The 12,901-nt window shown below is 38.5% G+C and overlaps 1 protein-coding gene across 15 annotated transcripts in view; it reads left to right on the top strand.

The window, feature by feature from the left end:
* Window positions 1-12,901, top strand: part of DLG2 (discs large MAGUK scaffold protein 2) — a 2,318,993-nt gene that overhangs the window by 1,972,148 nt on the left and 333,944 nt on the right. For all 15 annotated transcript variants that reach the window (XM_027532391.1, XM_027532387.1, XM_027532386.1 and 12 more), the window contains one exon: window positions 6,369-6,471. In XM_027532391.1, coding sequence (XP_027388192.1) covers window positions 6,369-6,471 — 103 coding nt within the window. The remainder of the gene's footprint in view (window positions 1-6,368; window positions 6,472-12,901) is intronic.

Here is a 12,901-nt window from a genome sequence, read left to right as displayed (position 1 = left end):
AACTGTGGTGTTGGAGAAGATTCTTGAGAGTCCCTTGGACTGCCTAAAGGAAATCAGTCCTGAATATTCATTGAAAGAACTGATGCATAAGCTGAAACTCCAATACTTTGGCCACCTGATGCGAAGAACTGACTCATTGGAAAAGACCCTGATGCTGGGGAATATTGAAGGCGGGAAGAGAAGGGGACGACAGAGGATGAGGCTGTTGGATGGCATCACCGACTCAATGGACATGAGTTTGAGTAAACTCCAGGAGTTGGTGAGGGACAAGGAGGCCTGGTGTGCTGCAGTCCATGGGGTCACAGAGTTGCACACGACTGAGCGACTGAACTGAACTGAACAACAGCAGCATCAAATGCTTTACAAGTGAGAATTATGTCCAGGATGAATGTAATCATCACATAGGATTTGATTATTACTCACCTAGTGGAAAACAAACACATGCACATCATAAGTTACACCTGCTACGGTGGAAAGAAGTCTGGGCTAGGCAAGGGAAACTGGATTGTTGCTAAGCTGTGCTAACTCTGACAGGACTTGGGGCAGGTTCATCCCCCTATGGAGACCGTCTCTAATGTGTAAGCATGGGATGGATGAGCACCTCTTCCAGTGCTGAAATGCTGTGTTCCTTTAGTTAGTACCTTTTCCCCAAACCTGAGGATTGCATCTACTACGTGGTTTGTTTGTTTGTTTGTTTGGCTGTGCCGGGTCTTCACTGCTGTGTGGGCTTCTCTCTAGTTGTGGAAGCAGGGACTACTTTCCAGCTGGGGTGTGCAGGCTTCCCGCTGTGGGGGTTTCTCTTGTGCAGCATGGGCTCTAGGGCACACGGGCTTCAGTAATTGTTCACATGGGCTCAACAGCTGTGGTTCCCAGGTTCTAGGGCACAGGCTCCATACTTGTGGCATACAGGCTTAGTTGCTGTGTGGCATGTGAGATCTTTCCAGACCAGGGATCAAACCCGTGTCTCCTGCATCGGCAGGAGGATTCTTTACCACCGAGCCACCAGGGAAGCCTCTGAAATTCTACGTTTTTTTAAAAAAGAAGAAAAAGAAAGGAAAACCATGAAGTAACCCATACATTATATTATTTATTCATTAGTTTCCATTAGATTTTATTTCCTCACTTATAATCACAGTTCTTTAAAGAAAAACACAGCATAATAGATACTACTTCCTTAATGCCAATTTGTGCTAGCCTCTATGTTAGGGGCTCAACAATTATTGTCTCATTTACTACATGTGACAGTCCTGATAGGCAGGTATTATATCCATTTTGCATGTAAGGATGCTGAAGTTTAAAGAAGTTAAATGACTTTCCCAAGTTACTTACCTACAAATGGTGGACTCAGGATTCAAACCTAGTTCTGACTCCAAATCCCTTTTTCCTTCCCATTTTTTCATGCCTCCTTAGTGTACTAACTGAGAAAATTTCACAGGATGGTTAGAATACTGGAAGATGTAGAAGTCTGATGCTGTAAAGGAAAGGTCTCAAAAAAAGGTTTGTTTGCCTGGTTCGCACATCAAATACTAAAATATATTCTAGTAGATCAAAGATTAAATAGCTAAAAATTAAACCTGGGTTTTACTAGAAGAAAACATGGATAATTTGTTTAATATATATCAGAGAAGGGAAGATATATTACAAAGCTCAAAAGCTAAAAAGGAAAAAATAATGTGACTATGTAACACATTTTAAACTTCAGTTTGGCAAGAAATAGAAGATAAGGGAAAAGTTTAAATATTTAAAATACAATAATAAATAATACAAACACAAAACTAGTAAGAATATTTGCAATAGTTATCTGAGATGAAGAACTAATATTCTTTTTTTTAAATTCTTAATATGCAGATAAATTTTTTAAAGTGTAAGCTATCCAAACAATGAAAAAAAGGCAACATAAATGAGCAAGTGTTTTATACAAAAGGAAATTTAAATAACCAATGAACATATGAAAAGATGTTTAACCTCATAAGTGAAGAAATATAAAATTTAAAAATATAATTGTTTACCTATCAGAATGCTGCTGCTGCTGCTAAGTCGCTTCAGTCGTGTCCGACTCTGTGCGACCCCAGAGACGGCAGCCCACCAGGCTCCCCCGTCCCCGGGATTCTCTAGGCAAGAACACTGGAGTGGGTTGCCATTTCCTTCTCCAATGCATGAAAGTGGAAAGTGAAAGTGAAGTCGCTCAGTCGTGTCCGATTCTTAGCGACCCCATGGACTGCAGCCTACCAGGCTCCGCCGTCCATGGGATTTTCCAGGCAAGAGTACTGGAGTCGGGTGCCATTGCCTTCTCCGACCTATCAGAATAACCACAGTCAAATGTTGGGGTATGAGCAGTTTTTACAAGAGTGTGAGGAAGTAGCCAACCATGTACCTTTTGTGGGAGTATATATTCTTGGAGACAACTTGGCAATAGCTATCAGAATGTAACCCTAATACCCTTTATCCTTCTGTTTATGATAGAAAAATAGTAAAGCAACCTAAGCATCCAACAACTGTGCCCTGGTAAAATAAATTGTTTTACACTGACTAATAGAACCTTCCACAGCTATTAAAAAGAATGAGATAATGTATAATATACGAATGAAAAATACTCTGGGGATTAAGAGATACAAACTACTATGTATAAAATAAACAAGGAAGATAAATTGTATTGCACAGGGAAATACAGTCATTATTTTATAATAACTTTAAGTGGAGTATAATTTATGAAAATATTAGATCACTATGCAGTACCCCTGAAACATATAATATTGTAAGTCAACTATACTTCAATATAAAAAATATATAACTTCAACATACCTCCAAGATACGTTAGTAAATGGAAGAAAACAAAGTATAAAGCAATATATAAAATATTATCTTTTGTGTAAAATTATTTATAATTGTATGAACCTGATTATATTCATAACAGAAATAATTGGTAGTGGATACAAGAAGCCATCCATATGGTACCTTTGGCAAGGATAATAAGAGGTAGGGGAAGCGTTCTATAAAAAATAAATTTTTTAAATTTTATTTTTAAAAATAAAATTTTTATATTGCTTTAATTTTCATGTATGTGCATTATGAACATACAGTTGTCCCTCAGTTGTTCCAGGGACAGTCCTCATCCCCAAACCCCACAGATACCAAAATCTACAAACGATTAAGTCCTTTATTTAAAATCGTATAGTAATTGCATGTAATCTATTCACATCCTCCCATATACTTTAAATTATCTCTAGCTTACTTATGCGGAGAAGGCAATGGCACCCCACTCCAGTACTCTTGCCTGGAAAATCCCATGGGTGGAGGAGCCTGGTAGGCTGCAGTCCATGGGGTCGCTGAGGGTTGGACACAACTGAGTGACCTCACTTTCACTTTTCACCTTCATGCATTGGAGAAGGAAATGGCAACCCACACCAGTGTTCTTGCCTGGAGAATCCCAGGGATGGGGGAGCCTGGTGGGCTGCCATCTATGGGGTCGCACAGAGTCGGACACAACTGAAGTGACTTAGCAGCAGCAGCAGCAGATTACTTATGAAACCTAATACAATGTAAATAGTTGCCAGGTATATAGCAAATTCAAGTTTTGCTCTTTGGAACTTTCTGGAAATTTTTAAAAATATTTTCAATCTGAGGTGAGTTGAATTTGCCAGTGCACAACCCACAGATATGAAGGGCTGACTGTAAAATATTAATTATATATTTCATTTCAATACATTATCTGGCCAATGAGATTATGGCCTGTTTGTGTTTTCTTCATTATTAGTTTCTGTTTGCTTAGTAAATACACATTTTTTAAGTATACAAGAGCAAACTAAAAGAAACAAATAATGCATATACCTTTTAGCTTAGAAAGTGTATTTCCAGGTATTTATCCTTTGGAAACACCTTCCTAAGTATTTGTAGTAGCAAAAAGCTAGACACAGCCTTAGCCACCCCAGTAGGGATCCTACTAAAAAATTACTGGTATATCCACACCATGGCATACAGGCTCCCACTTAAAGGTAAGACAATATGAACTGATATGAGTGATGTCCAAGACATATTGTTAAATGAAAAACTAAACAAAAACAAGTTATAGAATTATATATTTAATATGATCCTGTCCATTTAAACAGAAAGTCAATAATGTATTAAAACCTGCTGCTGCTGCTAAGTCACTTCAGTCGTGTCCGACTCTGTGTGACCCCATAGACGGCAGCCCACCAGGCTCCTCCGTCCCTGGGATTCTCCAGGCAAGAACACTGGAGTGGGTTGCCATTTCCTTCTCCAGTGCATGAAAGTGAAAAGTGAAAGTGAAGTCGATCAGTCGTGTCCGACTCACAGCGACCCCATGGACTGCAGCCCACCAGGCTCCTCTGTCCATGGGATTCTCCAGGCAAGAGTACTGGAGTGGGGTGCCATTGCCTTCTCCAATTAAAACCTAGACAAAACCAAATAGAGTTAAAGCCACACACTTGCACATGCATATAGCAGATTTCTAAAAAGATACACAAGAAGCTGCTAACAGTTGTTACCTCTGGAAATGAAAATGGTGAGGGGACTTTTCACTTTTCTTTTTATACCTTTCTAAAATATAAGAATTCATTACCATGATCATATATTATTTTTTAATAAAAAGTTAACCCTAATTGTTTGACAAAAGAGATCATCTGGCCCTTGAAGCTTGTACATTCTGCTTCCTGTAGGTAGGAGCCAAGATCAGATTACTTTTTCTGTCTCTTCCGGCTCTCTGAGTTAATACTTCTGACTCATCAATGCCTGGACAGTCTCTGAAATGAATGTCATTATATAAGGATTAAATCTGAAATTTTATGGTTCAGAGAGGCTTGAGCCTCACAGTCCCTTCCCCGTGAAGCAGGTGAGAATTGAGGCTCAGAGGGGTGATAATGACAGTCCGTCAGCTAGAGGAGAATGGTCCAGCCAGGCCCAGTCTCACTCAATACACTTCCCAGTGTAACCGCATCAATGGTGCTCTCAGTAAGCACAGAAAGCCAATCAATGCTTTCGCCAGAATAGAAAACCAGGCAATTTATAAAAGTGAGTAAGGAGACTTTAACAAAGTTATTATGAGAAGCCCAGCATGTGAGATTAAAGATTACAGATGTTCCAGGCCTGATAGGGAAACACAGTGGCCACCCCCGAGTCGTGACCCCTTCATTGTCAAAGAAGACTGATGAGAAGTGAAAACATTCTCTATTTTATGTGTACATGGGCCGAGCAGTTCTTTTATTCTTCTTCATGGTCCCTAGCCATCTTCCCTATAAGTTAAAGGAAACAGAATTTTAATATCAGCTGGGTAGGTTAGAAAACTGGACTTACCGTGTGTTCAGTTGAAGAAGAAAAGCTTCTTAGGGGCTTGTCTTGTTCACCTTTGTTTCCCATCCTCCGTCCCCCTATCGGGGCAGTCACAGAGCCCCGACGTTGGAAAGCACTTAGTAATTATATTGTGTTGGCTTAGACTGAATTGATTCAAGAAAGATTTTAGCTTCTGCCTCTCATTAAATTTGACTTGAGTGATTTTTTTTTCCCCTCTCAGCAGAGTTTTGTGCTTATTTTTCAAATGCTCTGTTTCTCTTTTGGCATGGGTCCCAAAATGGGAGTTAGTAAGAGCAACATAAACTCCCGGAATTCTCTATTTCATTTTGTCACAATTCATTCTGGGATCATACGTAAGAAATGGGACAGTTGAGTTTATTCTGGAACAAGGCTCAGAGCTGTCTAACCAGGCTCAGGATGACAGGATGAGGCATATAACCAAACGGGGGGATTTGGCAGGCGGCCAGCCCCATTCCACACAGTCTCCCCCAGAATCTCATATGAATATATTATTCTGTCAGCACATACTTGTCTACATATATTACATGTATCTTTCTTTATTAACCCATTTTCCTTCTAATTTTGAAGGCTCCTATCTATCCCAGAAATCCACAAAACTCATAGAAGCATATTAAATGCACACACTAAAATCTTAATGGAGTTAGGTGGACAAAACTTTCAACCCACTCAGACCACAGCACAAACGCCCTGGGTAGAATTCCACATCTCTGCTAACTAAAGTTATCAAGAGCAGGAAATTTGCTAAGTTAGCATTCCAATGCCTGGGTAGGACATGAAGGGTTTTGAGGCAGGTAACATCATCTTAAACAGCCTCTCTGGGAAAATTTTTTCCCTCTGTCTACCTGGATTGGGAGGATCCTCTGGAGTAGGAAATGACAACCTGCTGTAGTAATCTATCCTGGAAAATACGGTGGACAGAGGAGCCTGGCGGGCTACTGTCCATGGGGTCGCAAAGAGTCAGACATGACTGAGCAACAGAGCACACATCAGAATAACATGCCTTACAAAGTGCCAAAATTCTCTGGCTTCCTCTCTTTCAGGTGAACGGCATTGACCTTCGTGGAGCATCCCATGAACAGGCTGCTGCAGCGCTGAAGGGGGCTGGACAGACGGTGACGATTATAGCACAATATCAACCTGAAGGTCAGTGAGAATTCAAACTTAGAATGTTCTGATGCGTTTCTGTGTGAATGGGTAACCACATTTCTGATCACTGATATTAACTAGTTACTACCAACAAGATTTTTATAAACAATCTATGGTGAAAAATTGGTGATTCATGTCGAAAGAACATGAGGTTTTGTTACTCTTAATCTTCCAAGGAAAAAATCTAATAGTTATAAAGGCCTGTTTGCAAATACGAATTCAAACAAATAACAACTAGCATCAACTTTATTTCATTTACAGTCTTACCTGGTATACACTTTTGGTCAGCAATGGATACTATAAAAACAATTAAGATTTAGGAAGCAAGGGGAGAGATCTTATCTATAGAAATAGACCATGATCAGTAGACCATTTTCTCTCCTGTGGCAATGACTTATTTTTATTAACACTAACAGGGTTTTTAGATGTCCTTGATGTGGAATTTTATTTTATTTTTGCCTTTTCTGCTATTTCCCTTGTTTTGGAATACATCACTATAAACCCTAAGACTTGGTGAGATATCTTGAGTTGAATTAGCCAAGTAAGACTTGATAAAATATTCTAAATTGGATTAGCAAACCCTGTTTTTTTAAATTTGTTTCAACATCTGTTTCTGTGATCAGAATGAGGCTCAGTGAGACAATTGGGATGTTACCCATTGTGGAGTTGATTTCTTAGCAAATTAGCAAATATATATACACATAAATTTCTCTTTCGTTAATGAAATATAGTTACATATATCACTGTGGACTAGCTTTGTACAGAAAAACAGAGGAATATGGTTCTATTTTCAAGAAACATAGTTAACTGTTTTTGGTTCACGTGGCTAGCAGAGAGGAGAATTTAACAGGCGAACGTGAAAGTACAAGGCACATTCAAGAAAGAGCCTTTGTGCATGAAGAGGCTTATTTGGCCTTTTCAAATGACTATTTCTTAGCATCAATTGTTCTATTGATGTTTGGAAGACTGAGGTTTGTGTCTTTCCTGTGACATCTTAGATTTTACCATTAATGGTGGCCAACCACATGTTTTACAAGAGAATAAAGAAAACTGCCATTATGCATTTTGATACGTTGCTTCTACTTTGCCTGACTTTAGAATTTGCAGTTAAGTTATACCCCCCACCCCCAAAAAATATCAATTGCTTTCTTCTATTGGCCTAGCACAGATATGGCCAGAGAGCCACCTGGGAAGAGGGGATTTGTGTTTGTCAAAGATGGAAGATAACATCAACAAGGAAACGTGTTTTGAGAAGTTTTTCTACTTCTTAAAATTTAGTAGATATGTCTTCTAATAGGAATAAACAACTCCAAAGTAAAACAGCTCCATTGTAAAACAGAAAATGAAAAGATCTGGATTAACACAATTTGATGAACAAATTCTACTTCATATAGATTAAGAACTTGTTCGTGAGATTCTTCCATTTTACTGAGCTGTTTTCTTTGTCTCAAACTGTGTGATCTGACACAAGACATAAATATCCCTGAAAATTTTCATCTCAATTCTTCAGATTGATAAGATGGTCCAAACTATAGTTACATCAATTAGAAACTCTTGATGGTGAAGACAGTCATTCAAATAACCTTAAACAGAATGATTCCAAGCTTTAAAAGTTACAGTAAAGGATAAGCATGTCCTAGTTCTATCAGCATAAATCTTCATCCTAAGCTTCCTTACAGCTTTGCTTCCTTTAAGCAATAAACTCACTTTGGATACTGTACTGTACTTTATCGAGATGCCTGTTCAAAACATGTCTTATAAATCACATAAATCGATTTTTAAAGTGCTTCTAAAGAAATCTGCAAATAACAACAACAAGCTTAGTATTTCAAAATGCCAAAGTACAAATCAAATTCACAGAATGACTTGCCTATTTTAATAGTCTAACTGCATTCTAATTTGTCACGGCTTTAAATCAGTTGGAAATGTGGTACTGCAACAATAAGCAATCATTTTTCTCCCTTTGCAAATTTAATGGGTAACTGAACCTTAATTTAACTATTTTTTGAAATGGAAAACTGATTGGATTGTTGTTCAGGTCAGTTAGGGACATCTAAATTATACAACATATTTAAGAAATAATGAACAATTTAACTTTAAAATTACAATTGAAAAGAAGAATATGCCATGAGATTCCATTAGGAAATTATCACCAAGTCCCCTTCATTTGCATCAGTATTGCAAGGTATCCATGCTAAGACTGATTTTATTGACATCTCTTGTGATACAGTCAAGAATCAGGCTTTCAGGAAATATGTTTTTCACTTATATTCAAATCATTTTATCAGGAAAACTCTAGATACCTTGCTAAATATTCAGAAAATTCCACTTTTACCCTCATCCCAGTTCTTTGTTTTTAAGAAAAAAAATTTTTTATCTTATTCAGGAGAGAAAAACTTAGATACATTTAATAGAGATCAGTTCCTGGTAACAGATGACTGAAACTGCATTATCATGGTACCATCTCTAAGAATTATGGAATGTCACAGGAGTAAACGTGCAGGAGCCAGAACAGCACAAGAGTGCTTCACGAAAACGGGAAGATGGAAACAGACTTTGAGAAAATGGGTGGGCATTCTATTCCAGAGAGCAGGGAGAGAAAATACCTACCTATGACTGTGAGACCAAAGTGTTGCAGACAGCAAAACCTATATTTTGTTTGTAGATAAATTTTTCAGTACTGTACAAATAATGGGTATTTCTTCCAAAGTTGTTGAACTAATGAATAAAAGTTTGCCGTTCTTCAGTACTTGAGTTTTCACTTAACAGTAACTGAAGATTGAAGGGATTCATTTTTACTTCTTTTATTTTTTCATTTTTGCTTCAAAGCAGAAAATGTGCTAAACAAGTGTGTTATGCAAAATATAAAATCATTTCCAACTGCATATTTCATAGTACTTAGCACAGTTTTTGAAATAATGATAAATAATTTATAATTATCATAACATAACAATAAATGTCTTCCTTGGCAATTTTCACTGCACAGGGTAAGGCCCAAGTTGTTATACTTACTTTTGCTTAAAATGAGCTTGGTCCCAGTTGTGTGAATTACTCTATCCATCGTCAATATTATTCAATGTCTAGTTCTATGTGATTGAAGAAGGCGATGGCATCCCACTCCAGTACTCTTGCCTGGAAAATCCCATGGATGGAGTAGCCTGATAGGCTGCAGTCCATGGGGTCGCTAAGAGTCAGACACGACTGAGCGACTTCCCTTTCACTTTTCACTTTCATGCATTGGAGAAGGAAATGGCAACCCACTTCAGTGTTCTTGCCTGGAGAATCCCAGGGACAGAGGAGCCTGGTAGGCTGCAGTCCATGGGGTCACTAAGAGTTGGACACGACTGAGCGACTTCACTTTCACTTTTCACTTTCATGCATTGGAGAAGGAAATGGCAACCCACTCCAGTGTTCTTGCCTGGAGAATCCCAGGGACGGGGGAGCCTGGTGAGCTGCTGAGTATGGGGTCACGCAGAGTCAGACACGACTGAAGCGACTTAGCAGCAGTAGCAGCAGTTCTAGGTGGTAGAATTAAAGCCAAATTTAAAGAGTCATATACAATGTTTTCTTCCAGTGGTATGACTGTGATTCATTTCTACCACCTTTCTTTTTATCCAATTTGTTTCACATGCTTGCTTTGAAATTAGCATGTATTACCTTCCTAATAATAATCCTTTTTTTAAAGCATCATGTATCTGATACTTCAGAAAAAATTTTACTTAAGCAATATGAGAAATTAATTCTTATAAAAAATTTGTTACCTATACACAATTAACGAAATTACTCCAACATTATTTGGAAAAAAGAAACATAATGCCCCTACCACCCTACACACACAGAGACACACACACACATTTCCTTACCCTTCTCTGTCATCTTCCTCATTGCTTTCAGAATCACCATTCTAAATGATATCACCCCAAGATGCCTGTACCCAACTCCTCACCTTTCACAATATAATCACAGCCATCTCCATGCCCTCTTCCCCACTACCACTGACCAGCATCATCCTTTTTCACTGTCCCTCTGCTTCACAGGACTGCTCCATGTCCCTGACCTAGGTCCTGAACTGTAATGTTTATGGGCCTTTGCTCCTGTGGGTTTCTCTGCCTGGAATTCCCTTTTCTCCTCTTCAACTGGTAGTATTCCTGCTCATCTTGAAGGCCCTAGACGCCAGTTCCACTACAAAGCCATCTTTAGTCTGCTGAATCAATGTTGAGTTTTCTCTGAGCTCTTGTTGATTTTCTCTTTCTCTGAGTTCCCTAGACTTACATTCAGACACCTGGTATGTCCCTTGTGGAATTTGCACGTTCCTCCACTCAAGGGAGCTTCTGGAGGGCAAGGAACCTTCTACCACTCATTGTATCTCCCAGGTTAATATGCTCAATATGAATTTGACTATGCTTTATTAAAGAGTTATCAAATGTGTCTCCACTTGTTTTAGAAGTATAATATAATATCTTTAGTGTGTGGGAAAATATTAATAACAGATGTTTAAGAAATATTTCCAGAGTGAATATTGAATGAATGTCCTGGGATTTTGATATTAGATGCAGCAGTGGTAAACGAATCCCTAGATTGGACATTTGGTGTTGATGCTGTTTTTAGGTGGTGCTTTTTGTTTTTTTGTTACAAAACATTTAGCAACCTGAGTGGATAAACTCTCTTTATCCTGTACTGCAGAAAATCTACAGCTGTTGGTCTGTAATATAGAACAAAGAAAAGATAATTAAAGCACTCACATTTTTTAGAGCTTGGTAACACAACTTTAATACCATTGATGAATAAAAGAGGAATTGATTACAACCTAATTATACATTTGTCACAAAGAATCTAATATAGCATTCCCCTGGGTCAGATTGGGGCAAACCTTTATAGCATTTATTGCCTTCCCACTGATATAATAGCACCTATATTTAGTGTGAGGTTACTGACTGAGGTTGAAATAATAAACCACCAGATATTCACTAGGAGAATCAAATGAACAATATAAATTGTTGGATAAAGCACAAAGTAGAGACAATTAATTGCCAAGCTCTTCCCATGAAAGCCACCAATATCCCCTTGTCTTTAATTTGGCTACTCAGAGCATTGCTGGGGACATTACAAGGGCTTCAGAACGGCCTGAAAGTAGGAAGGAGGAAGTCAATGGTGGTCCCCACCAGTGAGCAGGGACTTCAGTAGCCAGTGGCCTGGTTTCCTCAGCCTTTTATTCTTTAACAGAATAATCTGAGCTCCTAAAGGAAAATCCCAAAGAACAGAGTTAATTATTGCCTGGACGCTCATAAATGTGGTCTGGTTTATGGGACTGTGGCAGAGTGGCCATATTCATTCAGTTAATAGATTTTTTTTTTTTTTTTTTTGCTGAACACTTACTATGCCTCAGTTGACATTCTTGGAAAATGATATATCAGTAAACCAAAGTGGCCCTTTCAAATAAATATAAAATTTGTCAGAAGGTGATAAGTAGTATAAATAAATAGAAATAAGAGTAAGGCTGATAGTGACAGAGAAATATATGGTGGGTAGGGAAGGTCTTCTTGCTATTGAGGTATTACAGCAGAGACTAAAAGAAGTGATGAAATGAGCCATGTAGGAAGCTTCAGGAAGAGAGGAGTTACTTTTGAGTCTTGGTCTACCAAATATGATCTGTGAACCAGCAGCGTAGATAGAAACTGAGAGCTTGTTAGTAAGGCACAATCTTGAGTTGCAACCCAAGCTAACTAAATACGAATCGGCATTTTATCAAGATCCACAGGTTATTAGTGTACAAACACTAAGCTTTGAGAAGCACTGCTCTAGAATACCTAGGGACTCTGCAAAAGTTGCCACTTGACACTATTGGGTGGGACTCCTACCAGGAGTACTGGGCAAAGTCACAGAAGGAGACATCACGAGGTGTGGTTTCTGACACGTGTCGCTCAATGGTCGGTCATATCTCAGTGGTTTTACTAGAAACAGATCAAGCTTCAGGGGGTGTAAGAAGTTCATGTGTCACCTCTATTTTGCCAATCCCTCCCTTCTAAATACAGATTATCAACCTAGTTCCTGAATCTTGCTAGAATTCCTCAGCCAGTGGCACAGTGAACCTATTCAGGCTTCATTCTTTTGCCTCATGGCCTCTCCTGCAAGTGAATTAAAGAAGCACTGAGTCGGGAAAAGGGAAGATTGAATCCCATCCTGATGGCTTGGTGAGCCAAAAATTTATTCAGCCATCACTGTAAATTTTCTTTGAGTAACTTACTATTTTTAAAACAGAAATTAATTTAAAGAATCTTTTTTACTTCTTTTAAATTATGTAGCTCATGCAGGGTGGGGCAGGGAAGTATATATTCTTTTTTAACATGAAGTGAAACTTTGATCTTCAAAGTAACCACTCTGAATTAAGTCATCAAGCTTAAACCAGAATTGGAGACTATAGTGCATT

This window comes from Bos indicus x Bos taurus, chromosome 29, assembly GCF_003369695.1.
Source record: "Bos indicus x Bos taurus breed Angus x Brahman F1 hybrid chromosome 29, Bos_hybrid_MaternalHap_v2.0, whole genome shotgun sequence".
NCBI lineage: Eukaryota > Metazoa > Chordata > Mammalia > Artiodactyla > Bovidae > Bos > Bos indicus x Bos taurus.
Note: the sequence above shows the minus strand (reverse complement) of the source record. Positions and strands in the feature narration are given on the sequence as shown.